The 25906-nt window shown below is 50.9% G+C and overlaps 12 protein-coding genes across 12 annotated transcripts; 5 read left to right on the top strand and 7 right to left on the bottom strand.

The window, feature by feature from the left end:
• Window positions 1–497: 497 nt before the first annotated feature.
• Window positions 498–3076, bottom strand: C7974DRAFT_407170 (uncharacterized protein). Its single transcript, XM_046143207.1, has 7 exons — window positions 2926–3076; window positions 2540–2851; window positions 2256–2489; window positions 1892–2207; window positions 1299–1829; window positions 818–1233; window positions 498–766 (listed from the first exon to the last, which is right to left on the bottom strand). Exons 1-7 carry the CDS (start codon window positions 3014–3016, stop codon window positions 537–539), a joined length of 2130 nt encoding a protein of 709 aa, XP_045991206.1. The 5' UTR covers window positions 3017–3076; the 3' UTR covers window positions 498–536.
• Window positions 3031–4150, top strand: C7974DRAFT_92395 (uncharacterized protein). Its single transcript, XM_046147523.1, has 5 exons — window positions 3031–3308; window positions 3364–3409; window positions 3472–3838; window positions 3934–4053; window positions 4115–4150. The coding sequence occupies exons 1-4, from the start codon at window positions 3238–3240 to the stop codon at window positions 3999–4001; spliced, it is 552 nt and encodes a 183-aa protein (XP_045991205.1). The 5' UTR covers window positions 3031–3237; the 3' UTR covers window positions 4002–4053; window positions 4115–4150.
• C7974DRAFT_92440 (uncharacterized protein) lies at window positions 3980–5486 on the top strand. The gene is made up of 7 exons (XM_046147525.1): window positions 3980–4053; window positions 4115–4465; window positions 4521–4559; window positions 4632–4700; window positions 4753–4932; window positions 5055–5320; window positions 5374–5486. The coding sequence occupies exons 2-6, from the start codon at window positions 4238–4240 to the stop codon at window positions 5112–5114; spliced, it is 576 nt and encodes a 191-aa protein (XP_045991204.1). The 5' UTR covers window positions 3980–4053; window positions 4115–4237; the 3' UTR covers window positions 5115–5320; window positions 5374–5486.
• A 100-nt stretch (window positions 5487–5586) lies between these two features.
• Window positions 5587–7641, bottom strand: C7974DRAFT_92430 (uncharacterized protein). The gene is made up of 4 exons (XM_046147524.1): window positions 7263–7641; window positions 6876–7206; window positions 6409–6831; window positions 5587–6359 (listed from the first exon to the last, which is right to left on the bottom strand). Exons 1-4 carry the CDS (start codon window positions 7463–7465, stop codon window positions 5874–5876), a joined length of 1443 nt encoding a protein of 480 aa, XP_045991203.1. The 5' UTR covers window positions 7466–7641; the 3' UTR covers window positions 5587–5873.
• A 731-nt stretch (window positions 7642–8372) lies between these two features.
• Window positions 8373–10005, top strand: C7974DRAFT_92379 (uncharacterized protein). Its single transcript, XM_046147522.1, has 2 exons — window positions 8373–9375; window positions 9450–10005. Exons 1-2 carry the CDS (start codon window positions 8560–8562, stop codon window positions 9858–9860), a joined length of 1227 nt encoding a protein of 408 aa, XP_045991202.1. The 5' UTR covers window positions 8373–8559; the 3' UTR covers window positions 9861–10005.
• Window positions 10006–10203: 198 nt separating this feature from the next.
• Window positions 10204–11409, bottom strand: C7974DRAFT_347526 (chaperonin 10-like protein; the record flags this gene model as incomplete). Its single annotated transcript, XM_046139400.1, has 1 exon — window positions 10204–11409. A coding segment is annotated over exon 1 (963 nt), but the record flags the coding sequence as incomplete, so codon positions are not given.
• Window positions 11410–11993: 584 nt separating this feature from the next.
• On the bottom strand, window positions 11994–12867 carry C7974DRAFT_446105 (uncharacterized protein; the record flags this gene model as incomplete). The annotated part of the gene is made up of 1 exon (XM_046145578.1): window positions 11994–12867. Exon 1 carries the CDS (start codon window positions 12729–12731, stop codon window positions 11994–11996), a length of 738 nt encoding a protein of 245 aa, XP_045991200.1. The 5' UTR covers window positions 12732–12867.
• Window positions 12868–14066: 1199 nt separating this feature from the next.
• On the bottom strand, window positions 14067–15343 carry C7974DRAFT_438304 (GPI anchored protein-like protein; the record flags this gene model as incomplete). The annotated part of the gene is made up of 2 exons (XM_046145250.1): window positions 14067–14367; window positions 14418–15343. The coding sequence occupies 2 exons, from the start codon at window positions 15341–15343 to the stop codon at window positions 14067–14069; spliced, it is 1227 nt and encodes a 408-aa protein (XP_045991199.1).
• Window positions 15344–18586: 3243 nt separating this feature from the next.
• On the bottom strand, window positions 18587–19101 carry C7974DRAFT_323697 (acyl-CoA-binding protein; the record flags this gene model as incomplete). The annotated part of the gene is made up of 3 exons (XM_046138917.1): window positions 18587–18703; window positions 18840–18914; window positions 18997–19101. The coding sequence occupies 3 exons, from the start codon at window positions 19099–19101 to the stop codon at window positions 18587–18589; spliced, it is 297 nt and encodes a 98-aa protein (XP_045991198.1).
• A 429-nt stretch (window positions 19102–19530) lies between these two features.
• On the bottom strand, window positions 19531–21269 carry C7974DRAFT_92329 (galactose-1-phosphate uridyl transferase). Its single transcript, XM_046147520.1, has 4 exons — window positions 20936–21269; window positions 20835–20886; window positions 20004–20781; window positions 19531–19951 (listed from the first exon to the last, which is right to left on the bottom strand). The coding sequence occupies exons 1-4, from the start codon at window positions 21034–21036 to the stop codon at window positions 19617–19619; spliced, it is 1266 nt and encodes a 421-aa protein (XP_045991197.1). The 5' UTR covers window positions 21037–21269; the 3' UTR covers window positions 19531–19616.
• On the top strand, window positions 21247–22542 carry C7974DRAFT_92333 (uncharacterized protein). The gene is made up of 3 exons (XM_046147521.1): window positions 21247–21454; window positions 21515–22058; window positions 22110–22542. The coding sequence occupies exons 1-3, from the start codon at window positions 21367–21369 to the stop codon at window positions 22357–22359; spliced, it is 882 nt and encodes a 293-aa protein (XP_045991196.1). The 5' UTR covers window positions 21247–21366; the 3' UTR covers window positions 22360–22542.
• A 393-nt stretch (window positions 22543–22935) lies between these two features.
• On the top strand, window positions 22936–25080 carry C7974DRAFT_92297 (uncharacterized protein). Its single transcript, XM_046147519.1, has 3 exons — window positions 22936–24387; window positions 24437–24753; window positions 24803–25080. The coding sequence occupies exons 1-3, from the start codon at window positions 23124–23126 to the stop codon at window positions 24866–24868; spliced, it is 1647 nt and encodes a 548-aa protein (XP_045991195.1). The 5' UTR covers window positions 22936–23123; the 3' UTR covers window positions 24869–25080.
• Window positions 25081–25906: the final 826 nt, after the last annotated feature.

The raw sequence follows: 25906 nt of genomic DNA, 5'->3' as shown, positions 1-25906 counted from the left end.
CAGGTCGCTGTGGTAGAGGCGCAAATAATGTCAGTTCATGTTTCCCCTTTGCGTGCAAGCGACGCGGGTGAGATCGAGGGAGAACCTACCAGGCGATGTATCGGACGCGCGTCGAAGAAGGAGTGAGCAAGAATTTGTTTTATGTCCGGAAGTCAAGACCAAAAGTGCAGGACAAGGCCATTTGTATTACAGTAAATAATCTATCCTTTTGACCCTTATTTCAAATCGTGGAGAAACGGCGTGTTGAGTTGGAGACAGGTACCCGTTACGATGGAGAAGCCTTCCCGTGTCTCCAACTGTCCCCGAGCCTACGCACCCGGTTGGGGAACACAATCATCCTTTGAACGTGCCTCAGCTCACGAATCTTACTGTCTCATACCCTTGACTCACACAAATCGTATTAATCAAGTATTGACTATTCTACAACCGTTAGGTCATATTGTTGTAATGCAACAAGGGGCAGCGAATGTATCACACAATCGAAGAATGCCTAATGGATGGGATCCACTGTGCTTATTTGCACAGCAGTATGATATTCATCTTGTCACTAAATCTATCAGTGATTGAGAGCGAACTGCAAGAGTCCTCCCTAATAGTCTAGCGAAAGGTTTGGTCTCCAGTGCTTCAAGCACACGCCCCCAGAAAGTTAGGATTGACCAAGCGAGTGACTTAGAGTTGCCCCTGGTCATTACGTCGCCCACGTCGTCTAAAGAGGACCACGCCATGGCTATTGCACTTTGAACCCGCTCAAATAGTGTACGACTTGCTGAGTATGATCAGACCAGTGTGCATAGCTGAAAAAGGATGCACTAAATACCTTCACAGAGTGACTCCTCCCCTGAAATTTGTAAGACCCATTGGCTGAGAAAGAGAGCAGATTCAAAAACCGAGAGCACTGTCTCGAGAGCCCATCTGGAAGCTTCTAGGCGGACGAAGAAGGCAAAGCCAGTATTTGCTGGAGACTCGAGCATACCGATCGACACATCTACAATGGGTAGAACCGAGTCCATCGGTACTGTAGATCCCAGCGAATAGTCTTGCAGTGTCTCTGCAAGCTGGACCGGGTCCTTTGTGTTGAATAGTCCCACGCTACTTCCACTTGTCGACAAGCACATACGCATGTTCTCGATATGGACAAGGCTCTCAAGATCTTGTAGCAGATTACAGCTAACGCTGCCATCTGCAATTTCCTGAGTTGTGTGTACCATTTTCGAGAGAAGACTTGCAACTCGGCTGGTAGTACAATATCATCAGTATCTCTCATTGGAACAATACATAGGCTACTGGCAAGTACTTACGCGAATTGTATGTACTCCGAGCACAAAATATCATCAGACTTCGTAAGCCGTGACGCTTCTCTCGCTAGCTGTACGCGGTGGGTAGCGATCGCGGTCATGAGCAATATTTTCTCGGGCGCAGGATTCGGAATGACCTCTTCAGCACCAGTTTGCTGACGAAAATTACTAAAGTAAGAAATAGCAAAATCACCAGGATGCGTCGAGTCGAGTTGTTCGGGACTTTCATCCGCCCTTTCCCACAGCGTTTGCGGACAAGGGAGCCTCAGATGACAACTATCGTCAGGTAAAGATATGACGGGAAACCCTAAAAGTAGGCTTTGGCTCACCAAAGTACAGTATCCAAAGCTGGAAGTACGTCGAGCCATCTCAGCAGCGACTGAAGGTGCGTCATCGTTGTGGCCAGTACCCGCTCTGAGGCAGAACTGGAGGCTGCTCTGAAAAACGTAAAGCTTCTCTGCAAGATCAAGAGGTTGCTCGATTTTGACAAACTCCGCAAGCAGAATGAAAGCACTGCCCAGTTGCGAAAACGCACTGTTTAGCAGTCAGATCAGCTCAAGGACAAATATTCTTGCATTTGAGTCTCGCACACGTACTTGAAGTGCGGCGCACGAGTATCCAGTGGCTGGTTGAGCCAGATATCAAGAGCAACACTCTTGCTAGCCTCAAAAAGCAACTTCGCTTTGCAGTCGTCGAACAGATATAGTGCTCCTAGCGCAAGCATTGCGGTGCGCAAAGCAAAAGAAAGGTTTTCAGGTTTGATGCTCGGATGAACCAGGGGTACTCTACCATTCTTGTGGTATGCTGTGAAGTATCGACGACATGTCTGGGTAGATGGCGGTACAAAATTGGTATTTTTGGCCAAGTACTCTTCCCAGAGACTGCCTGGAGCGTTCGTACTGGTTAGAACATCTGTATCAACTCAGTTGATGAAAGACCGATAACACGCAAGGTACGTACTCAATGAGGGCGTCGTTGGTTCGCGTAATATGGCAGCTGCTGGTGAGGTCAACGGATGATCAGGATAGAGTGTGGTGGTTATCATATTCGGGTCCAAGTTCTCGTCAACATCGTCACATTCAATGGCCGCCATGCGAAGACCTTCAGCAATTTTTCGGAGGCCACTGCCAAGAAAGAAGTCATTGTACTGAGACAAAACGTCCTCCTCAGTCGGCGCATCCAGGAAGGACGAAGCTGAGACTGTAAGCAAAGGAATTCGGACATCTAGTTCTTGGGACGCTGACCAATATAGTGATATTCTGGAGGCAAGGGTAGGGTGCGATGAGCAGCCGAGTCAACAAGATCCTGTTCTGTCTGCTCCTCCACTGTTCCCACAGTCAACTCGACTGCATCTATGTATGTTTGTGGCCTTGTATTTGGAGATCGCCTTGACTCAGCCGAGCTTGCCTCACAGTGATTGGCTAAGTTTGGGGTCCGATTGCTCTCCGTGCGCGTATTGACAGGATCCGAATGGGCCAGCCGTTCATGGCGATGCAGCAAGTCTCGCCTGGCGAAAGAAGATCCGCATTGACACGTGTACGGTTTTTCTTTGGTGTCTACATGCAGGACATTGTCTCGCGTCAGCGCAGAGTATCGCCAAAATCGAACGGCGCAGAGCGATATCACCTACGCGTACGAGTATGCCGCTGAAGATGCTCCCGTTTGCGAAACCGTCTGTCGCAGAACGCGCACTGGTGCGGCTTCTCGGCTATCATATTCATTGAGTTGGAGAATGTTGGTTGGAGATCGGAACACCGAGCCAAAAACACTAAGTTAGGTGCCCCGCTTTGGGCACGTAAGCCAAGGCGGGTACGTAGAATACCTACGCCGGACTTGGCCTTAACGTCGCTGCGAACACGCCAATTCTTCCGCCAGGAGCAACCGTTCCTCACGTACCAACACGATCAATACATTAACATTGTACGACGGAGAACGTTGCAATATGGCCGGACACAGCCCCACGACTCGCAAGAGATCTGCGACACCGCGCATTAAGTTGGCGTGCACCTCTTGGTGCGACTACTTCAATCGTACTCTGCACAGGCCTTTTTGTCTAACTCCATGGCAGTAGGGCCGCTCGCGTGCGATGTAGTGGTGCGCCTCCGTGCATTCGTGTGAGCAACTTTCCTAGGTATCCAAGATAGAGAACAAGATCCCTTTAGTGACGCTTTCTCAGTGCCTGCGCAGGAGCGAGCAATGCAGGTTTACGCCCAGCCGGCGAGGCTTGAGATCTACGACCGGATTGTCACTGGACCTGACTAACAGCAACACTGTTCCGTCCGCGCAGAGCGCACAAGAAGCCACAGACTCCACCGGCGAGCTGTACATTCCCGGCAGCACTCTTCCGCCCCTCTTCAACGACAACATCGACGTGTTCAATTTCGATGACATCTTCCTTGGCGACACAGAGGCTGATTTAGACAGCTTTTTCGCTGACGTTCTCAGCTTACCGACTTCCCTCGAGTGGATTGCGATGAGCCTGCTCCGCTCACAACATTACCCTTGCAGCCTCTGGTGCAGGGATACCACTCTGATACTGACGTGTAAGTCGGCTGTGTATAGCGAGCAATGATAATTCATCGGTTTGGGTAAGGAACGTCTGCTAAGCTTGGTGCTGACCAACTTGAACAAACAACAGCTTACACGCATACTATCAATTGCTCCATCCGATCTTCCCTATTTTGCCTCCGCCAGTTGAGGAAGTAGTGAGCGATGCACACGACGGTGCTTCGGCTGCAGACAGGGAGGGATCTATCTCGTATAAACCTTTCTCGCCACTAATCTTAGCTCTTCTGTCTGTCCTGACACGGCTGCCGCAGACAAGCACCCATGAAGGCATCGACGAGCATGCACGTAAAAGTCGGAGTGACTTGTCTCAGTGTCTTGCTCAGTGTGCACTCGAGGCGGTCAGCATTGCGACCGGCCCCCAATCGACAAATGCCATGCCCTCGTTGCCTTCATCGTATCACCCGGGTGTTCCCCAGACACTCGATGCGCCTTTGGCCTGCTGCGTCCTGAGCCTTCGTCAATATCTTCTTTGGGGAAACGTCGATCAGATGACACTCCTGGCTCAGAAAGCCTTCGGCTTGCTGGGAGGTGTAACCTCGGATTATTCCTTACGCGAAACAGATCTGTACGCCGAAGCTTCACGGAGAGCATGGTGGATGATGGTAAGCCCTGACTCGGGAATACGTTCTGCGGCGCTCGTCTTGACCAATCGTGCAGTACCTGTGCATGTGTAACGCTTCCATTGTGAGCTGTAAGGTACGACACCGGTGAATATTTAGTTCTTCTGCAACACAAAATACAGGGTATGTGTTTGCTGACATCAGGTAGCCTCTGGCCGAAACCATAGATATAAACAAGGTTTGCGTACCGTATCCTTCGACTAGCCACGGCTCAGAGGTGAGGTGGCCAGTTCTCCATTTTCACTGACTAAGTCTGCTGACAAGCTAAGATATGGATCCGATATATTCGTGCAGAAGAGGCGCTCGTAGCTGCTACTCTCCTCCTTGTTGCTCTGGTCAAAGGTGTTAAGTCTGAGGCCACTATAGCGCCCTTCAATCGGAGCATTCACACTCTCGACAGTATCATCTCCCACCAATTATCCATACACTCCAAAGGGACAGATGTTGAGGTTGGTAACATTGAGTCTCCAGAAGCAAGACTAGTATCGTCCCTCAATATCATGACTCGAGTGAGACTTATGAGGTATTAGGGTCTCGCTTTTGAGGTTTCTAGTATGCTAATACGCTTCAGCGCACGGATCAAACTGCACAGATATCGCGCCTTTATGGATCACCCTCGCATACTGAATAAGTTTGAGACATTTTCACCTGTTCGGGCTTCCAGTGAATATCCGAACATCGCACTTACGCGGGATACGTGGGCCCACGACAGGGGGCAAAATTCTAGACTTGCTCGAGTGTTTCCGTTTCGGAAGGAGCAGTCTCAAAGCATTTGTTTGGATTACGCTTCTACTATTGCTGCTGATATAGACTATATATCGTCCACTATAAGTGCTGGTGAGTCAAGTCAATTTAGCAAGAGCTTTGTTCCTTACTCAGATATATCACAGCGGCACCTGGGATATGTTCAGCGATTTTGGCAGGCTACACACTCATAATGATGTCTTACTACCACATCTCTGTTCCGGCGCCACAGATGCCGTCCACTGCTCTCCTTCAACATCAGACACAGGTCAGATGTGAGAGGGGGGTGAGCACTGCCCTTGAAGTGTTAGGAAGGCTGTCAATTAGTTCAGACTTCTTAACAAGCTTAAAAGGTTAGTCTTCTATATTCGCATTGACTTAGCGCAACGTTGATAGTGGAAACTAACGCTACATGGCATCAGATCGGCTTTACGTGGCCGCTATTGCAAGCCAAGTAATTAGCAGTAGTGTTTCTATTTAGTTGTCTATTGTTACATTCCTGCGTATGTTGGTCAGGATAGAAGAGTCCTAGAAGTACAATCATACCCTTCCGAGTTTTGATACCAAAGAGAAGCACCCTTAGACTCTAACCTAAAGACACCAGCTTATCAACCCTGGGCCTGGTTCTACTCCTCTAGAGGCGAATTCAAGTTAATCTGTTTTCGCTTTTTGACTGGTACAAGTAGATAGGACTTGGGTCAAAATCGTTGGTGTATACCTCCGGAGTCCGCAGGGCAGTATCGTAACTTGGGACGCGATCAAGACAGATAGCATGCCAGGAATCCAACTGACCATTCGGTAGTTTAGATCTTTCACAATGCAGCTCCGTCACTTTAGGAAATATGTAGCGAGAGATTGGCTCCGTGCAGAGAAGTGTACTGCTGGAAGGCTCGTCTAGAGACTCATGTAGTGTTTGCTCTGAGCCCTGGGCGAAAGACTGAAGCGATAATCCAGGACGAAATATGGGATCGCTAGCATGATCACCGAATGCGGGAGGGGCGCAGAGACCAGCAACAAAGTTTTGCACATCTTGCTGCAGATACCTGTCTTCGCATGGGTAAGATGCCGTTCCATCGTTGGCAAACTCAATCCCACAAGGGAATGTTAAGCTAAACGGAAACTCATGTGAGCCCTACAAAAATCAGCGACAGTTTGATCTCCACATGAGGGTCTGCCCTTACATGATGTTCCGCTCCCATATTGTCGCGTAGACGCAGATTCATCAGCAGCTTATGGGCCACTGTGATCCGATCCTGGCGGACCGATTGCCTACATTCCCGTAACGTCCTAGGTAACGGGAGAGTCATCTTCCAATGATCTTCCAAGGTCTCGGTCGCCGCGTGTAGCATCAAAGCTGTGTTTTCTGACTTGGTCGCTTCAACTTCGGAGACTATCATATTTCTGCGATGATATAAATCTCGATGTTTAGATGAAGCTTTTAAGATCAACGACTCTTGTAGCTTCAGTACTAAAGATTCCACCGTTATGCCTTTGGCGAGAGCGTGTAGCTTGAATGATACTATGACCGGCTGTCCCCATTGGTGGTTCTGCGAGGGTGCTGTAATGTGGTAATCGAGTTTGTTAGGCCATGTTCCGCTGTCATCCTACCAGGCTTAGCAGGCACTCAATTGGAGAAATAACAGCTTACCTGTTCTGGTTCCACGTCATCCACTTCTGAGACGCATGGGTTCCGAATGACTTTGACTTGTTTCTTCACTGAGATTTTCTTTCCGAATCGGCCAGAGATCGCTATTGTGGCTTCGACCTCGTACCTGACAAATGTGTCCCTTAAACCGTCGATTGATTCGTAAGGGCAGGACTTCAGGTCAAACTCGAAAGGCCAGACATGGTTACCAGGGCCAAGCGAGGAAACTTTCTGATTGTCTTTTCCTCTTGTCGGGGACAGAAGGTTGGTCTTTTCGCAGAAGACTACGTCTTTGCTTCGAATACGATCGCAACTCATACTGTCCGTGTGCCATCTGTAGGATGTCAGCATTGGAAATCAATCTGCTTACGCCACTGGTTGCCTCCATACAGAACCTGTTGAATTCCATTGAGAGCTACATTGATGGACTTGATGCGAAGATTGATGCTGTTCATAAACACTACTCTTCCGCGAACTCGAACACTATCGTGCTCCGAATGTCCGGTCACACTAACGACTGGCGTTTCGAATCGTATCTCAAGATTTCTGTACATAGAACCGTTGCGTTGGAGGAGAGTAGGGGAAAATACCATTGTACCTGAAGCAATGCTGTTTGTGATGCTGAGTGCGGCGGTGTTCCTGGTGCGGCCATCCTATATATTATGAGTGTTGCGAAGCCCAGACTCGGGCTGTCCAATGGTCCATGTCCCTCAGTGACTCTTCCCAGAAGCTTCAGTTCCTGGAGAACGGGAAATATTGCAAGACATCGGCACTCTGAGTGAGAGCATGATGTCGGTGGGGTCGGGATGTACCGATCTGGCTTAGTAAGCTTAGCCTATCCAAGGAATCCGACATCTACAATAGGGAACTCCGCTTCTTTCGCTTAACAATCCATATTGGAGCGCTAGCGGTGTTTCCTCATTAAGCGAAATACTGCGAGGCATTACGTTCCTGTTGCTGAGACATGTAGGGCTAAACATCTATGTTCACATCGTGTCGAGTAGTACCCCAGCGGCGGTCGAAACTTCCTCATGGAGCGAAAAACAGGCAAGTGGGAAATCGCTGGCGTGCCCAAGCTGCAGTTTTAGTTGCAACTTGGGCACGTCATCTGTGGACTCTGACTTCTTTAGCAGATATATCTTGCAATTTTGATGTAGAAGATGACTGCATTTGCGATCGTGTAGTTAGCCTGGCACAGACATAGCTAGCGCCCAATGGTTTTGTGTTTGACTGCGAAACGGGCCACCGTTGGCTCGAGCACCAACGTCGTATATGATAGGTGGTAGCATGATCGAAATTTCCACCCTCTTTCAGAAACTCTAACGCATGCTCAAGATCGCTAGATCGGCTTCTTGGTGAACTGCATTGCCCGAAAGTGCGTCAATATTGTCGGGTCTGTCGTCCTGGAACACTTTAGTGCTTGTGTGTCTCCAGACTCATACCCGAGCATTCCCACTCTGGGTTTGATACAGTGCGTTGCGTGCACGGACACAGTACGACACGATGCTGATGACTCGTCTCGGCCCGCGACTCCCATGTGTAAGAACTCACCGAGCTCTAAGCCGGCCGACTTTCTCTACGAAATAAATTGTGCCGCAGCCACCTCACCACATGTTATGCCAGGCACAATCCTCCTTGCGTTGTTGCTCCCTCACCACTGGTCACTATTTTAACACGAGCTATTGCAATGAACGACAGTATTGCTTGCACGTACACTTCGTCATCGCGCCAATCGCAGTCCCGTCAACTCCCCCGACGTTCAGCGGGTGCCCTGATTCGGAAAAGAGAGCGCGATAAAGAAAATCAGAAGAAGAAACGTGAGCGTGAGCGCGAACATATTGCCGGTCTCGAAGCAAAGGTATTGAGTCTGGAGCAGGAGCTTGCAAAAGCAGAGGCGCAGTGTCATGGCTATGCAAAAAGCATGCAGTCACCTCCGACGGACCATGCGCTTGCCAACGGCGATAACTGTAGTGTTTCAAGTGAGGGCGAAGAGCGCATAGTAAGACCGTGTACAACGGCTAATGGGGTGTTCGGCGCATCCGCTCAATTGTCTAGTGATAATCTTCAGGAGGATATAGGCGCGATGCCTCCTCCAAACAATCACTCTTTACCATCAACTATATTCTCTCCCTTTACAGCACGCTTTACTTCGATTTGCGATCCACCCCGGTCCCTACCAGAAAGTGCTGTCGTATCCCTGGAGCTTTTGAACAGGGTAATCAAGTCGCCTGAATGGGACCGGGTACCAGCTTGGAACTTGTCTCAGTCAAGTGGAAGTTACCGATTCTTCAATCGCGCAGCACCTTTCGCACCACTCCTTGCGCAGCTACGAGCAGATCCGGTTATGAAGTTAGCGTGTCCACCCATCGCGAAAACGATGGACCTCTTGTTTGGGGGCTCGAGTAATCCACTCGCTAACTTTGTACATTCGGAAATCGTTGATCTTCCTTGTCTGCCCCCAGAAAAGTTTGGTATCATCTATTTAGCATACCTTTACCTCAGGGTATGTGCTTCTCAGCCTTTGGCTGAAAACTTTGCCACCACTCTCTGGTACAATGTCGGCTAATATCCCAACAGTGGTTGGTTTGGCCCTCCCAAGAGAGTTTCTGCAGCTTTCCAGAAACATTTCGACCCACCATACTCCAGCTTGTTCAGCACCACCACCTCACCTTCGACCTCCTTCCGTGGCCGCAGCTGCGAGACAATTTTATTCGTCATAGTCGTCAACACGACTTGGAATGTGTTGTTGGTCTCTTCTGCTGTTCACTTCGAATCAAAAATTGGCGCGGGATGAGCTTCGTCTATCGCAAGAATGACGAGGACCCGCAAGTCAGCGACGACTTCTTACAAAAGATTCAGGACGTTTCTCAATGGACCCTTTTGGAGACCTTTTGGAATGAATATCCGGATCTGGTGCAAGGACTTCACCCTGAGATCATGCTCCGACAGGATGTTCTTGTGTCTATAGCCAACACAAATGTTACTTAAACTGGGGAATACTCAGGCACTAGGCTTTTCAACACGTATGTTTATATCTGGAGAGCTCTCTTACTCTGTTACCAAAGGTTCCTCTAGCATAAGAACTATTTAGCCTACTACTAGAACATAATAAATTATAAGAGCGATATTAGGGAGATTAAGAACATTGTTGTAATTGTACATAAGGATTGAGCTACTCTCTACTATAACTAGTAAAGACCGTACGGTCTCGCCTAACTATCGTAATTTACGAATCCGGACCTAACACAAAGTTCGCGCAGGGACATAGGAGTCAATCAAGGACACATTTAATTGGAAGGTGTACAGCGCAGCTTACTCAAGACTTAGGAGTAGGACTACAGTACAATCGTCCAGTGACTTTACCCTCTCCTATCCGCATCAGGTTCTCCTTGATGCTTGCAAAGGTAACTTCCTTAACGTGTGGTTTGATCTGCTTCTCGCTTATCAAGGCTAGTACCTCCCTAAACTCAGATATGCTACCACCAATCGAGCCTCGGAGCGTTGCGTTTTTTAGTATTAAGGTTCTCGTGCTAATTGAAGTAGTGTCCACTCCAAGTCCAACAATCACAACAACGCCTCCTAGGCTTACTGCTTCAATTGCGTCTGCGGTCGTTTTACCCATACCAGCGAAATCAAGAATGACGTCGAACTGGACTTGGTTGAAGTCACTTAATGAAGTGGCACAGGCCTTTGCTCCCATTGCTATCGCGGTCTCGAATCTTGCGTTGGAGATGTCGACGCCGAATACTTTTGCACCCTGTAGCGCAGCCACAGCGACCGCGTTCAAACCTAGGCCTCCGAGTCCGATAACTGCGACGGTACAACCTTTGTTGACGCGTCCCTCAATCACCACAGCATGATATGCAGTAGTGATAGAATCAGCGGCAACCGCAGCTTCGGCGAAGGTGACGTTGTCTGGTATGGGTATGGCGAATTCTTCGTGCATGATGACGAACTCCGCATAACCGCCATCGTAGCCAAGACCAATCGCTGTACTTGGTACCGCTTCTTTCGTCGGATGGCTCTTGAGAGCATTGGCAATGCGCGCCCCAATCTGGACAGACGTGACACCTGGACCAAGTTTGACAACTGTCCCGGCTACCTCGTGTCCAAGTGTGATTTTGTCATCAACGGTGAGAAAGAGATCGCCATGATGGCTGATAATGTGATGATCGCTAGCACAGAGTCCGGCTGCTTCGACCTTGACAAGGATCTGCTTTTCCTGTGGCTCAGGTATCGGAACGTTCTCAATACAAAATGTTCTTGACTTGATACTGTATCGGAAGGCGTCCATCTTTATTGGACGTTGTCGTACCAGTGTTTGCAACTGGGTATGAAAGATGTTGTTGAACTAAACCCAGTCTCGTCAAAGAAGGAAGTATTGGCAAGTCGCTGAGAATGAAATCTTGCTGTGCCCGAAATTTAACGGATTTCGGGGCTATATGAAGTGTTCTCAAACATTATGTGCCTCGTCGAAGCATGCATAATTGAAGGGCTCACGACCAGTCAATCGATGGGCGAGTCACACCAACATTATTGTGCAGCAATTGAGTTGGTGTCGACTCGCTCGGGCAGACCAAAGGCAGAAAGCCAGCCCTCGTCTAACCTAATATTGCTTAGCCTGGAGAGTCAGCGTTCATCTAACTAGCTTCTGATTGGTCTCGCTAGCTTGACGGTCGGGGGTGCTTCATGCCACGTGAACATGAGCGACGTCGTCTAAGCTTCAAACACAGTGCTGAAGTCTGTCAGCAATAACGCCATCTGTATCGCAACATGACCTAGGTTGGCGGTAAGACCTGTCTTGTCTCGTGAACGGGGCTGAAATCTTCGATTCTTTTACTACATTCCCTAGACGTTCAGACATTTGCAACGCATGTACAGCAAGGTAAACCAAGTCTGCGTGAAGGGTCGACGTCAAATTTGGCTACATGCTTACTTCCTCACAAGATTGAATCATGAATAAGGTGAGACGAACCGAAAATCATTTACATCGTGTGAGTGGAAAATGTCTTGATTACAGAAGCATTTACCCTACCCAACACTCGCTCTCTACACAAACACGTGTTTGTACGTATTGCCCATTTTTCTTTGCGTCTTGACCAGGCGGCTGTAGTTACTACTTCAGAGCGGGAAAACCTCGCTACCCGTACGTAGCTCTGCGTGTGAAATCTGTGTAAAGGAAGCTCCTTCATATCGCAGAATTTTCATATCAGCCCAAGGGTGTAACAAAGACCCAGACATGAAGCGAACGCTGCCTTTACCAATCCAAGCAGACTTGACATGCATCTCCATGAAAATAGGCACCAGTTCCCTGATTGGCGCGGATTTCGCAGGCACTGGAGAAGGAATGCTTCGTAGGTTCAATTGCCATCTGTCCGATTTCGGGAGACTTTCGACCTTTGCTTCTGGCACGAACTCGAATTGCACAATTGGCGTTCCTACGGGTCGTTCCACCGTCCCCTGAATCAAGCGCGTTCCAGTAGCTGTTTGGAGATGCACTTTGCCGAAAACCTTTGGATATCCAAAAACTTCTCGGCCTGCAAAGATTGCAGACTCGTTGTCGAGGATAAGGGCGATGTTGTAGTTGTATTGTTGGCCTCTGAAGGTGACCTCTGCCTGTAGGACATATTCCTCGTATGACCCAACAGAACTTGTTCCATAATGAATGAAGACACAGGTCATGAGTGGTTCGTCTTCGATCTCCAGAACATCGGGAATGAGATGGCGTATGTCAGATGCAGCGACGCGATATTGAATCAAAACAGATTTCATATCCTCAAATACATTTTTGCCGCTTGGATAAGGTGGCGAGAACGTCGGGATGCCATCGTTTGATAGACTGAGAGTACCGTTTGGCATGGTGATGAAGCTTTCGATTTGGTGAGATAGAGTTCTTGGTTATCCTAGGTGCTGCATGGCGACTTCAATAGTCAATTAGACTTCGGATGGATCCGAAACCTTAGAAGGATTCGATTGCTGTTCAAGGACGCTGACTCGTCGGGAATGAGTGTATCAAAACCTTACCTAGGTATGACTATGACATGTGGACCTGGCTAACGTCATTCTCACTAGACAAAAGCACGTTCAGGAAGAAGCCTTGTACGATAGCTAAGCTGTGCTGAATCGAGTGGTCTGCATTCTTCCAAGACATCATTCGGCAGCTTGACAGATTGCAAACAAGTCGGCGTTTCTTGTTGGATGGCATGAACCAACGAACATCGAGGTCCCACCATTTGACAATGATGGCCTTAGCTGAGAGCGACGTCGCCATATAGTGCATAGATTATCTACCAAGGTAGTACTAGGCAGGATTGATATATTTGCAGACGCTAATTGAGTGTAGCGTCCGAGGACTCCGGGCCAATGACAATGCTTATATAATAGGGATTGTGGACCAGCACTTAGCCCGGTGGATTATCGAACCAACCTTTTACAATCGCACGTTTTCCAACAAATTTCACAAAATCGGCCTACGCACGTAAGTCGTGTTATGTTACACTCTGTCAACATGACCACGGAACGCCCCTGACACTAAATTTTTGAACGGCCTGCGCAAAATACCTGATGGTGAGTACGTGGACGAGGTGAGCCTCAACGAATACCTACAGCCTTGGGACTTTACCGTCTATCGAACGTACTACGGAGCTGCATCCAATCAGCAATAGGATGGGCTACTTGTGGGCATCACTGGCAGTGACAACTGTCGACGCAAACGCGCAGAGAACCAGGACAAGACACTGCTACAATTGCCAAAGCAGAGGATCTCTTCTAACTGGATGACTGCTTGGATCTTGCAGTCTTAAATATCTTGACGGTAGAAGACGTACGGAAGCTTTACTACAAAGAATTGGGAGACCAACTAATAGACATGGGTGAAGACCTATAGCAAGGCTTTATTCTAGCGGGTAAAGAAGTGCTAGTAGATCCTAGGCTAAATATAATTAAATGCGTAGTAGTAGATTATAACACTGTTGCGTGCGTGCTAAAGAACTTGTTTCTTAGTCCCTAGCGTTACTTTAAGTAGCAAAGGGTGCCTTCTAGTCACGTCCTAACTCTATAGTTTAAGTTAAAGATCTTTAAAGATTAAATCCTTGAAATAGAGATACTTAGTACTAAAATAAAGTAAGGCAAGGTATAATATTTGAGTATATTAAGATATATTTAGGTACTTATATACGTCTCCCACAATTCTACCTAGAGACGATACATTAATGTTCCATGGCCTAACGAATCAAATCCGCCTGAACTTGTCCCGTAATCACCGCCTCCACCCTCAATATTATCGGGCAACATCAAGTTAACTTGGTCCCTGTACATTCCCGTCCAGCTCGCGTTTAGACCCTTGGTCGTAGCGTAATGCGCGTACAGACCCTCGAACCCAGGGCGATTTCCTGAACGAGAATTATTTGAAATAACTGAGAAGGTACCTTGAAACGTCTTGTACGGCACATATGGAACGTCTTCACCGACGTTGTACTTAGCGGCGTACTCTGATCTAGTGCTGTTAGTGGGACTGAAAGAACCCGTTGGAGGTAGGGAACTTACCCGGCTAGGATTTGATTACCATACAGGCCGAAGAGATCGATGCCCTGGCTAAGGCCCTGCTGCCCGATGACGGCGAGGAGCGCGAAATCTAGCAGTGTGTGGCCCTGGTCACGTCCTGTTTCCTGGGTTTGCATAAGAGATTTGCCCGAGCCGGCCTCCGTCAAGTTTGCGATCGAAAAGAAGGGCAGCGCGCCGAACGACACGGCGCCGCCTGCTGGTCCGTTGGCGAAGTATGCACTGGCGTAGTTGAACATGGTTGTATTGTCTGTGAAGATCCCAATTGCCATGAGACCGGCAATATTACACAAGTCCCAGTTTGCGTAGTAGTGGGCAGGCGCGCCATTATGATTGATGAGGAAGTCCTGGCTTACAGTGGCGAAGACGGTGTTCAGCATTTGACCGAATGCCGTCTGGTTTGCTTTAGGCCAGCCAGGGAAGTCAACAAGAAGTTCTCCGACATTCGCGAACTGGTAACCGTATATTCCTGCTGCAAGGAATCTGTCGGCGGAGCCATCAAGGCGTTGCAGAGTGGCCGCCCAGGCGTCCAGGATTCCAGCGGCGGCAGCGCCGTACGTAGCGTCCTGGCTGATCTGGTATCGCAAAGCAAGTTGATACGCTGAGTGAATATCGCGATACAATGTCGCGTAGTTCTGCGGCAAAGCGTTGCCCTGGCCTCTAACGACAATTTGCTGCGGATTGGGTTTGCGCGTAGGCTGAGCCAGAGAACCAGCTTGCAGATGCTGATAGGCTCTTGCCCATGGTTGATCCCCTTTTTCAACGTGCAATCGAACTCTTTCAATGTCTTTGAGGGTGTGCAAAGCTCCGGGGTGTTGGAGAGATGTCACCTCAAGTACAGGGTCCGCATTGGTCGAGAGTGCTTGGAGGAGCGTGCCGCAAGTAAGCAGTACTGAAGAAGAAAGCTTCATGTTGGAAGAGGTGCTGAGAAAAAGCATGGTGGCCTAACTCTAGCGTTCGTAAGGCCACTTTATAGTCGTCTACGTGATAATATCCGCTATGATACAAACACTAGACAAGGGTGCTTGTGACTTCGCACCAACGATGCACGTTCACTACTCCGTCCCTCACACGACCGCATCTAGAACCGTCTAAGTTGCCTTTTGCTAGTCTTGAAGGATTGAAGTCTTCTTTAGCCAAACCAGTAGGCTTCTGAATCACAATTAAATGCCTCCACTTAAGCAGGCTGCACTAATAAGACACTCTTCTATTCTTTACTGTGCAGTTACGTGGTTGGCAACTCGGACGTGCCTGGATGCAGTGGGTTATCAGCATTGGGCTGATACGGCTCTATAGTGGGGAGGAATCCCCAGCGCTTTGGTCTCATTTAAATATGATCGGGCGACAAATCAGGCCTCACCGCCACCATCTGGACCGCTAACTCTGATACCTGCCATTAACAATTCGATTATTAATATCCGCGTGTGGACTTTCAATACGACTGCTTGAATTTAGATTAGCTCTTCAACAGTTAGAACGCATCTGGCTGAAAGTATGTCCCACAACACCGCAGTAACATATCCTCTCTTTAAGAAAGCTATACCTATCCCAAGCAAAACAGGTCCGTATTCAGAAGCTTTGCGAAGAGTATGGTGAAAAATAGTAAGGCCTGACTCTGAAACGTATCCTGCGGCACTCATCTGCGCAGTGCCTGGGCATGTGTACCGCTTTCAATTTAAGCCTTCAGGTACGACACTGGACAATAATACTTTCTTGTACCACACGTGACTCAGGCATATGTATGCCGAAAACGTGCAGGCCCTGGCGGAAACAATGGAAAACATGAAGACCACTCTCTGGCCGAAAATGCGTTATTCCGGAGAAGTTCCAAGACAATCAATCACAAGACCTTGGCAGCAACGCAGCGTCCTGAAGCTTCTCATTTACAGCAAGATGCTGGACAGCATTTGGACGCACAGTATGAGCATTTTTCACAGGATCAGAATCCTGGCACTTAGCTCGAGTGAAGAGGATGCTGGTAGTTCACGCCCCAACCCGTTCAAGGAAGGCATTCAAGAGGCGCAGAAGCTTCGAGAGCTGGCGAGTGAAGATCATTATCTTTTTGCTGCATCGCGATGGAGAGACCTTGTCCAGATTCTTCACGTGATTGAAGACAATCTGTTTACTAAACACGAGAGAATCCAGGAATGGCAACAAGGACGGGAGAAAAGAATCGAGGCAATCAGCAACCACGGTGGACGAAAGCAGACTAGCAGAAACATCGTGCGACCATACGCAGGCTCGAAGTCTTCACTACGAGACAAGCTCGGGACAGTGAGCGTCTACAGAATGAGATCAAGAAGTTCCGCGAATCCCTTCCAAGCCAATTAGCGTCGATTCAAGATTATCTTAGCTTCCTTGGCTCATAAAGCATCAATTTCCGTTTACGTATGTGACAATTGTATTCCTTCCACTCGGATTTGCGACAGGACTGCTGAGCATGAATGGACTACCAGGTCCCTCACTATTGCCCAGCCTATACACTTTAGCTTTTGGGGCTTTGGAAATCACAGTCTTTGCGTTACTAAACGCGAAGGCTGCCAAAACACTGGCAACTCCACGGGCAAAAGGGTATAGTAAGACAATCGGGCAGTTGGGTCGGCTTACATGGCAGCTATCGAAGTTTGCATTTTACCACCTCGTGGCAAGTCACATGACTGGCTGTTATTCACAGTTCAAAAGGCAGGTGCGAAGACGTAAATGAGGGGTTACGCTGCCTCTAATAAGGGAGATCATGAGAGCTTGTACAATAAGATCATGAACTTCGATCTGCAGAAGACCATGGATCAACAAATAGGAGAACGCGGTGTTCACATGACTTCAGAAGACAATCCAGCTGGCAAAGACGTGGAAAGTCAAAGCGGAGCAAGCAGAGGGGTTCAGCCTGGATGATCGGTGCGCCAACGTCGAACATGCTATGCACCCAAGAAGTAATCAAGGGAGCTTACGGGCGTTTTGGACGAAGGTCAGACTCTGAAGATCATTGAGTTTGATAGAAACTGTGCACCGAGATATCCAGTTTCAGCGTGCAGTGATGTAAGAGTTCCACAACATGGTATCACTTTATCCCAACTCAGGTGCGAAGAAGCACAAGGTCGTCCAAAAAAATATGATTCCCAACTGAATTTTGGTATTTAGTCGGCAAGCGCACTACACATGGCATCGTTCACGAAAACCTTGATTTGGTAGGCAGAGCACAGAGCCAGAGAACATTGATTTCGAAGTCCTGAGACCCGACTCAGCCGGAGAAGAGAAGTATTGAAGCAGACAGCATGCTGGCCGGATTTCTTTTCACGACCACGAGGCCACGCCGCGGCAGATGTCAGGAAACGCGGTGAGCCGGTAAAAGATATCGGCCGCTTGCACATGTACTTTCACGCACCAACGCCGCCGCCAACAGGAAGGCAGAAGTCCCACATAGAGCTGATTAAGAAGGAGTATCGCAGCACACATCATCACTTGAGATATTAATTTTCTCTCCAAAGCAGCAACCCCGCAAAAACATGTGCTTGTAGTCAGAAACTTTCGCGCAACAAAGCCACTGCCAGCGAAAGAGACCAACGCAACAAGAGGATTTTCAGTACTGCCCCCATATCACACAACAGAACATATAGCAGGTATCGCACGCTTTCGGCGAGTCATGTGTATTGGGTATTGCACTTTGAGAAGTGCAAACAGGACAGCATAGTGGTGCTTCTGCACACTTTAGAGAAAGGCAGAAGAACATAGCAGCGTCCGATGATTATTTTGGGTGCATAGCGTGCTTTCGGAGATTCTGGAACGACAGACATACCATCGTACTGTAGGACTTTCGGGTTTTCGAAGACAATGTAAATGTCAAGGGCTAGATGCAGAATGGGTGATGTGGACGGGCTTCTTGCACGAAGACATCGGTCGAAAGTCATCCATTTTCGAGAAGTCTCCAAAACATGCATTGGACGGAATGCGATTTATGACGAACAGAGAGAGGTGCAGAACATGCGAGAGAAAGGATCGAGTGTCATCACGAGGCTTATATAGCCGTTGCCAAGGCACCCGTTTGCTTCACACGCCAAGCGTGACAAAGATGGTTGCTCGAAACCGGCCGTATATTTCATTTCTTCATGTATGCAAGCTCATGGTATATCCGCATCCTCGACATCTCGCGAAACGCTCTAGTTGTCGTGCTTCTTGAGCAGCTCGTTGCCAAGCGCAATGTACTTGTCCTCGGCGTCCTTCTGGCTCAGGCCAGCGTTGACGGCCTCCTGCCACTTGTTGTACTTGGCCTTGCCCTGCGAGGTGTCAGCGTTTGTGCTTCCTTGAATGCATGTGTTGTGATCTCGGCAGCCGATCGGAAGCCTGGAGGATGGGCATCGCCTCGTTGTGATTGACATATATGTCGGGAGTAGGAAATGATTATCGACGTACAGCGAGGTTGAACATGCCAGGCTTCTCGGCAGCGCTGAAGTCCTTGCCCTCGGCGATCTTAGCGTAGGCGTAGAGCTGCGCGTAGTTGTCAATAAAGCTCTGCAAGTAGCTCTGCAAGTCATGGCATATAATGCTTGGACGACTGTGGCGAACTTACGTTGAGCTGCTCGTCGTTGCTAGGGCCCTGCTTGCCAGCAGCCTTGAGCTTCTCGCCCATCTTGCTGACCTTCTGGTAAACCTCGGTGTATGCTGCGGAAGGCATTTTGATGTATCTGTAGCTGCTGGTTAACGAATAGAAGCTTTGGTTGGGTCTTGTTGTTGCGTACGTTGGTGATGGTGTTGTATTTAGAATTCGTGTTGAGACGTGTTTGGGATGGATGAGGCGGGGTCGAGAACAGGAGCGGACGGGTGGGGCACGCGTCAGCGCGCATGACGTGGGCCTTTCCTTAAGCAGACTAGTGATGAAGACACATGAGGAAGATGTTGGGTTCCGATTAGATGCGAACTGACACTTCCAAGCTTCATGGTGTCAGGGAGTTTATAAATTGTTATGTATGTACCGTGTATTACTGAAAAGAAGATCCATGTCTTCTGACGCCTGTGCATGCTCCGTGCAATGCTTATACTAATGCTGTCCCCTTCAATCTTGGTGGACTTCGAACTCGAATCCTGATATACGCGACATGTGTTCGCTCGGCGCGACGACCATGTTGTCTGCAACAACACCCTAACGCCCTTCCCCAACAAAATCTGCAAAGACGACAAGTTCGAAGATGCTTAATGGTGGCCATTCACCCCATTCACCCCGTTTACCCCGTTCACCCCGTTCACCCCGTTCACTCCATTAGTTCCATTGACACCATTGACGCCATTGATGCCATTGGTGTGTGGAGTTTGGCTCTTGCGGTACAGCGGGCCATCGCAGCCCCTCAGACGGTCGGCAGCCTGCTCAGGTGTAATGTCGCGCTGAGGCTCAGCCAGCATCTCATAACCAACCTGGAACTTCCGCACTGTCGCGCTGCGAAGGAGAGGAGGGTAGAAGTGGATATGGAAATGACTGCACTCGATCTCCTCGGTTGTACCTTGAAGAGGTGCCTGGTGAATACCCATGCCTGTGGTCACGTTAGTCACGTGATTCGTGTGCGGGGATCTGGCTGAACTTACTATACGGGAACTGGGTCTCGAAAAGGTTATCGTATCTACGAGTAACTTCTGCAATGGCTTCTGCGAGTTGTGCACGCTCTTCCTTGTTGAAGTCGACCAGCGATCGCTTGTGTTGCTTGGCTGTGAGCAGAATCTCGAACGGCCACACACCCCAGTACGGCACGCCAGCCCAGAAACTCTCATTCTCGAAAACGGTACGAATCTTTTGCTCTGATTCAAGTGCGGCATAGTCGCTAAGCATGTGCGAGCCGTTCTGTTCTTGGCGGTACTTGATCATCTGCTGGATCTCAAGTGCAGGCTCCTCTGGAAGTGATGTCGTCGCCCAGACTTGACCGTGTGGGTGAGGATTCGAGCATCCCATTGCTTGGCCTTTGTTCTCGAAGATTTGCATGTAGCGATACTGCGCGTTCGGCCTCTCGAGTTCGCCCTGATCCAGTTCGGGGATCGAACGTGTAGCGGCAAGCTTGGCAAGTGGCGACTTCGGGTCCAAGTGGAGTGTGTAGATGTTAGTCCAGGTCTCAATGACAGGAATGATCTCGGCAGGAGTCATGTCTGCGAGGGTAAGGCTGTGGTTTGGCGAAAAACAGATAACATAGCATTTTCCAGTGACAGATTCAGCACGGAGCAGTCGCGAAGCCAGAGATTTGCTGTTCGAATCATGATGGTAATCTTCCTGCTCTTCCTTGACAGCGCTGAAATCATTTACGAACACGAATGTGTTCTTGAACTTTGGATTGTTCTCGCCATTGGCGCGAGTGTTGCTGGGGCACAGATAGCACTGGCGACGTCAGCAAAAGTATTAAATTGATTGGTTGGCGGGGTGGCACACACCTTTGGGTCGTACTCCGGAAGCGTGACCTTGGACGGCTCTTCCTGCGCACCTCTGGAGAAATTTAGGATCAATTCAAGAAAGCGACTACGGTCATTCTTACTGCCATGGACGCTTCGTGCGGTGCGGCGAGACCAGGATCCAGCTTCCTCGCAGCAGGTTGAAGCGCCTGTGGGAGATGTCATTCAGAACAGGGTCGGTCATGATGGGCGGTGAGCGATGATGGAGCTTCCCTCAAGGCGGGCGGCGTAAGACACGATATATAACGCGCACTGATAACGCGGAGACGGAGGCCAACGGCGGAAGCATGATTCGGGCATAAGTAGTGAAGAGCAACGTCTGGTGCCCTTCACGCGCTAGAGGCGACCAATGATCCCTGCAAGCGGAACCCTAACCGCGTTTGGTACCGCAACCTATGCCAGCTGGATCCAGGTGGCATCAATTTGATACAAGCGCATCTTCAACAACAACATTCGAGCTAACCACGTGCCTGTTGAGGAATTATCCCGCTTCCCGTTCTCGCAGGGTTTTACTATGGCGGCAATGATGCCGAGTGCCTCGACCTCCAACGCCGTCTACGACAACGACGCGGTGGAGCGGGACCTGATCGACCCGGATGATGGTGCGTCTGCTGCCCAGGCACCTGCATGCTGCACTGCAACACCATGCTAACGGCACGCAGCAACACTCGATGACCTCGATGACCCGCTCCAGGGGACCTCGGACCGCGCTCCGCTCACTGGCAGGATTGCGCCGGGTGGTTCGAACGCGCAGTACCTGACGTCGAGCATCCCTGGCGAGGACCGCCGCGCACCGACCAACACCATCGACGAGACGGTATGGGAGACGCTGTCGCGCGATCTCCTGGCCATCTGGGAGAAGATGAAGCAGGTGCTGTACCCCAAGTATCTGCTCGGCGGCATGATGCAGCAGGGCGGAGGCATCGCCGCCGCTGAGCGCGGTGAGGCAGACGGCTTCGGCGGCGGCATCAGGGGCATTGCGGGCAGATGGCCAGATGCAGACGTGCTGCTGCAGAGTGGCATGAGCGAGGGCCTACGTGACTGGGACCTGTGGGGGCCTCTTATCTTCTGCCTGCTGCTCAGTCTGTTCCTGTCGCGTGGGGCAAAGGCCGAGCAGAAGGACCTGGTGTTCTCGGGCATCTTCGCCATGGTGTGGATTGGCGAGGCTGTCGTGACGCTGCAGATCAAACTTCTGGGAGGGAACATGTACGTGCAACGCCGCTGCTCTACCGTGGCCACTTGCTAACCAAGCTCCAGCGCCTTCTTCCAGTCCATCTCGATCATCGGCTACACGCTGTTCCCGCTCGTCATCGCCGCGCTGCTCAGTGCAGTCGGCATTCCCATGATCGTCAGGATACCCGTCTATCTCGTTCTCGTGGCATGGTCGTTAGCAGCAGGAGTCAGCATCATGGGCGGCTCCGGGGTGGTCAGGAACCGCGTTGGCATCGCAGTATACCCTCTGTTTGTTTTCTACATTGCGCTGGGCTGCATCTGCTTCATCAGCTGAGTTGGTAGCGTGTAAAGGATGCTGTATTATACCAGGCGTTTGGGTTGTCGACCAACAGGTCTGAACGGGGGCAGGCGTTTTCCTCAAATTCCATCAACATTTCCATAGAGTCACTTGTCCATTCGCCTAGCTGCTAGCTGCGCTTGGGTGAAGACGTGCAGTCGCGGTGACGCCCGAACCGTGAACTAAGTCATCTAGACCCCTCATTGAACTTGTCAATCGACAACACACTCCCCAGCCAAGCGCCAACACTCTGCACGCTGCACCAGTCCGCCCAGTCGCCGACCACAACGCGCCGCACCTGCTGTTCCCCCTATGCACGCGTGTCTGTCCGGCTCGTGTAATTACAAGTTTCATAGCACGCGCACTGGACTGCAGATCTGAGTAAATAGTCGACGGCGCATTGACCGAATCCACCGCGGCAACGGCTCTTCACCAAGCTCGAGCCCTCCACCTTATACACGCCAGACTCTGCAGTGCACGCGCGCGCGGCTTGCACGAAAAACGTAGCTTCTGATTGCTTGACAGTGCAGATTGGCCGGTCTCTGTCAGGTGCCTGTCTCGAAGCTTCGCCGCACTGTGTCACGACATTGCGCCTTGTTCAGCTCAATACCATCGTAACCGGGCCACCCACCTGATCCCGGCTGCCAAAGAAGCACACTCAACCCAGGACCGCTGAACAGTGCTGCGACTGCACGGCACGTTGCCATAAACCCACCGCGGCGACCGTCACACCAGATATTTCCACACGCGACACAGCCACAATGAGCTCGTCGGAGCAACACGAGACGGTGCCTCGGGTCGTCGAGGATGCAGTCTCACCGGCACGCAGCGACAAAAGCAGCGACAGCGAGGGCAGGCCGGTCCGCGAGAAGTTTCAGAAGACCAGCATCGATGCCACGGCAAACCCGATGTTGGGCCTGGGGCAGACAACGAGCGACGCTGCGAATGGCAGCTTGAAGCCAGGGAGTCGCGGCGCCTCGGGATCAGATAGCGAGCGCGGACGGCTACGGAGGAAGCGCAGCCGGGAAGACATGGATGACGACAACGAAGGAGAAAAGCAGCCCGACAAGAAGCAGGAGAGGCTGGAGAAGACCTCCGAGAAGCCTGAGAGACATGTGCGCAAGCGATCTAGGGACCTCACGAAGGACCTCGAAGGTGGCGCTCTCAAGCCTGCAACCACCGCCGTATCGAGGATTGAAGAGACAGACGCTGAGATGGCGTCTCCAAACAAGGATGCGACGAGCTCCACGGTTACTGAAGGGCGCGTCGGCACAAGCCCAAAAAATAAGCGCCCACGCGATGACACTGAGGCCTCTGGGGCTGTTGAGGACAGCACAAAGGATCTGCCTACCAACGGTCAAACAGCGACAAAGGCGAGCGACGAGCGCGAGTCAAAGCGAGCACGCGACAAAGAAGAGGCCAAACCCGCGAAATCCATACCGGCTGGCAGCGGTTTCGCAAACACATCTGCAGCATCGCCATTCGCCGCCATGTCTGCGAAGCCTGCACCACCCAAGACTTCAGAGGGCAAAGAAGCCCTGCCTCAAACTTCGGACGATAAGTTCAAGGCTTCTGGGTTTGGCAGTCTGGCAAGCTCGAGCGTCTCACCGTTTGGGGGCTTTGGTGCTGCTAGCAAGGCAGGATCACCGTTTGGTGGCGCCCCCAAGCTAAGCTCTTTCGCCTCACCAGCTACCACATCTTCGCTGGCGGCACCCCCCACTACGAATGGTTTCTTTGGATCGCTGGACAACACCAAATCAAGCTTCGGCGGTAGCAGCGTCTTTGGTGGTGCGTCCAGCAGCCCTTTTGGCGGCTCGTTTGCCTCGAAGCCATCAGGCTCGGGCTCATTCGCAACACCTGGCGCAACAGTGATCACCGGGCTCAGCTCCAAGCCCGAGCGAGCATTCGGCGCTCCTGGCGATAAGACGGATGACGACAAGTCCGACGACGAAGACGACGAAGACGATCCCGATAAAGACCCAGAGGAAGGCGGGCGGCCCAGTCAATCGCTGTCTGGCACAGCTCGTAAGGCGCAGCACTTGACAAGTCTAGCTTTCACTAACACGTATTATAGCTACCGAAACAGGCGAGGAGCATGAGACCTCAGCGTGGGTCGGCCGCGCAAAGCTTTACACGATGGATGGCGAAGGCAAAGAACGAGGGTGGAAGGAACGTGGCGTGGGTAACATCAAACTCAACGTTACCAAGGACGAGCCCAAGAAGGCACGCTTCGTGCTCCGCGCAGACGGCACGCACCGCCTGATCCTCAACGCCGCCGTCACAAAGACTCTGGTATTCGGCGCAGATTCAGAAGGCGCAAAGCCTAAGGATGGTCGACTGCTGTTCAACTCGCCAAATGCAGAAGGGAATCTAGACATGCATCTCCTCAAGGTACGCCATTCTGCAATCACAAAATACACAGGACACTAACATTGCACAGCTGAAGTCCGAGCGCGCTGTCGAGCTTTGGGAGGAAGTCGCCCAGGTTCAAAAAGACGAATTGTAGGACAGTTCGACTGAGCGATCATCCAGTAGCACTTCTAGTCTCTCTTCATCACCCCATGATACGGTCTACACTAGCGACTCAGACGGAACGCTGCCGATCAGCGACATCAATCAACATGGCTCTTTTACGTAGCTGCATCGTTCAGTTGCATTTTGGGCGCTGCAGTTCTGGCGTTGGATTAAGACACGCAACGGTTTGCATAGACACGTCCGCAGCAATGAGTACGCGCATAGCGGTGCATCAGCCGGGAGCTTGCATAGAGAGCACAATTAGCAATAGCAATGAAAGCACATTGTCACCACTCTCACACCCTCACTTGCTGGATACCCACTCACACAAGCACTGCCTCGCGTAGCGCCGCTAATTCCTCAATACGAATCGCATTGTTTATTTGCTCCTGCGCCCTCGCACAAATTCCACATCCATGCCCTGTACAACCACGCCTCGGACCCAAACGCCGTCCATCTGCACCTCGAGTCCCCCGTCACAACGACACAGCATCGCGACTCGACCCCCACGGCCCGAATCCGACCAAACACAAACACAAACACAGACCACAACCCAGCGCGTGAAACGGCCACACAACCTCGCCTGTGTCGCCAAACGCCGCCACGGTCGTTTTCCCATTGCTTTTTGCGCGCCGCCGCCGCGATCCCTCTGCCTGCATGCCCACGGCCGGTTCTGTGGGACGCTGCTCCGCGCCGGTTCCGCGCTGCAGTGCCCAAGGCGCACAGCGGATCCCAGCGCGACGCGGGCGCGCCGATTCGCGAGCGGCGGGCGTGCTAGGCCGCAACGGGCGCTGTTGCAACAGGGCGGCCCTGGGTGAAGTATGCAGTTCGCACCACGGCGGTGCAGGGGGTGGTGTGAGAGCGCTGGTGCGGCGCGGGTCACGGGGAGGCGGGCGTGGTGGTGTATACATAGGTGCTGTGACCGGGCGGGCGGGCCCAGGGCGGCGGGTGCGCGTTGATCAGCATCCTAGGTTTGTGACGCGTTGCAAAACGGCTGGGATTCTACGCGAAGAGGAAGAGGTGACGAAGA

Source organism: Boeremia exigua, assembly GCF_020726555.1.
Source record: "Boeremia exigua strain MPI-SDFR-AT-0100 chromosome Unknown C7974scaffold_16, whole genome shotgun sequence".
Classification (NCBI taxonomy): Eukaryota; Fungi; Ascomycota; class Dothideomycetes; order Pleosporales; family Didymellaceae; genus Boeremia; species Boeremia exigua.
This window is presented reverse-complemented; position numbering and strand designations above follow the sequence as displayed.

Bases quoted from the DNA above. Each gene is read 5' to 3' on its own strand.
- C7974DRAFT_92297 (XM_046147519.1), top strand. From the start codon at position 23,124: ATGAGCTCGTCGGAGCAACACGAGACGGTGCCTCGGGTCGTCGAGGAT. The intron at 24,388-24,436 runs GTAAGGCGCAGC...CACGTATTATAG, and splicing joins ATCGCTGTCTGGCACAGCTC to CTACCGAAACAGGCGAGGAG. The intron at 24,754-24,802 runs GTACGCCATTCT...AACATTGCACAG, and splicing joins TAGACATGCATCTCCTCAAG to CTGAAGTCCGAGCGCGCTGT.
- C7974DRAFT_92329 (XM_046147520.1), bottom strand. From the start codon at position 21,036: ATGACCGACCCTGTTCTGAATGACATCTCCCACAGGCGCTTCAACCTG. The intron at 20,887-20,935 runs GTAAGAATGACC...AAATTTCTCCAG, and splicing joins CGCACGAAGCGTCCATGGCA to AGGTGCGCAGGAAGAGCCGT. The intron at 20,782-20,834 runs GTGTGTGCCACC...TGACGTCGCCAG, and splicing joins TTCCGGAGTACGACCCAAAG to TGCTATCTGTGCCCCAGCAA.
- C7974DRAFT_92395 (XM_046147523.1), top strand. From the start codon at position 3,238: ATGGCCGGACACAGCCCCACGACTCGCAAGAGATCTGCGACACCGCGC. The intron at 3,309-3,363 runs GTGCGACTACTT...ACTCCATGGCAG, and splicing joins AAGTTGGCGTGCACCTCTTG to TAGGGCCGCTCGCGTGCGAT. The intron at 3,410-3,471 runs GTGAGCAACTTT...ACGCTTTCTCAG, and splicing joins GTGCGCCTCCGTGCATTCGT to TGCCTGCGCAGGAGCGAGCA.
- C7974DRAFT_92440 (XM_046147525.1), top strand. From the start codon at position 4,238: ATGCCCTCGTTGCCTTCATCGTATCACCCGGGTGTTCCCCAGACACTC. The intron at 4,466-4,520 runs GTAAGCCCTGAC...CCAATCGTGCAG, and splicing joins GGAGAGCATGGTGGATGATG to TACCTGTGCATGTGTAACGC. The intron at 4,701-4,752 runs GTGAGGTGGCCA...TGACAAGCTAAG, and splicing joins CGACTAGCCACGGCTCAGAG to ATATGGATCCGATATATTCG.
- C7974DRAFT_92379 (XM_046147522.1), top strand. From the start codon at position 8,560: ATGAACGACAGTATTGCTTGCACGTACACTTCGTCATCGCGCCAATCG. The intron at 9,376-9,449 runs GTATGTGCTTCT...ATATCCCAACAG, and splicing joins TAGCATACCTTTACCTCAGG to TGGTTGGTTTGGCCCTCCCA.
- C7974DRAFT_92333 (XM_046147521.1), top strand. From the start codon at position 21,367: ATGGCGGCAATGATGCCGAGTGCCTCGACCTCCAACGCCGTCTACGAC. The intron at 21,455-21,514 runs GTGCGTCTGCTG...AACGGCACGCAG, and splicing joins CCTGATCGACCCGGATGATG to CAACACTCGATGACCTCGAT. The intron at 22,059-22,109 runs GTACGTGCAACG...ACCAAGCTCCAG, and splicing joins AAACTTCTGGGAGGGAACAT to CGCCTTCTTCCAGTCCATCT.
- C7974DRAFT_92430 (XM_046147524.1), bottom strand. From the start codon at position 7,465: ATGGTATTTTCCCCTACTCTCCTCCAACGCAACGGTTCTATGTACAGA. The intron at 7,207-7,262 runs GTATGGAGGCAA...GACATCCTACAG, and splicing joins AATGGAATTCAACAGGTTCT to ATGGCACACGGACAGTATGA. The intron at 6,832-6,875 runs GTAAGCTGTTAT...TAAGCCTGGTAG, and splicing joins ATGACGTGGAACCAGAACAG to GATGACAGCGGAACATGGCC.
- C7974DRAFT_407170 (XM_046143207.1), bottom strand. From the start codon at position 3,016: ATGAATATGATAGCCGAGAAGCCGCACCAGTGCGCGTTCTGCGACAGA. The intron at 1,830-1,891 runs GTACGTGTGCGA...ACTGCTAAACAG, and splicing joins ACTCGTGCGCCGCACTTCAA to TGCGTTTTCGCAACTGGGCA. The intron at 1,234-1,298 runs GTAAGTACTTGC...TTGTACTACCAG, and splicing joins TCGGAGTACATACAATTCGC to CCGAGTTGCAAGTCTTCTCT.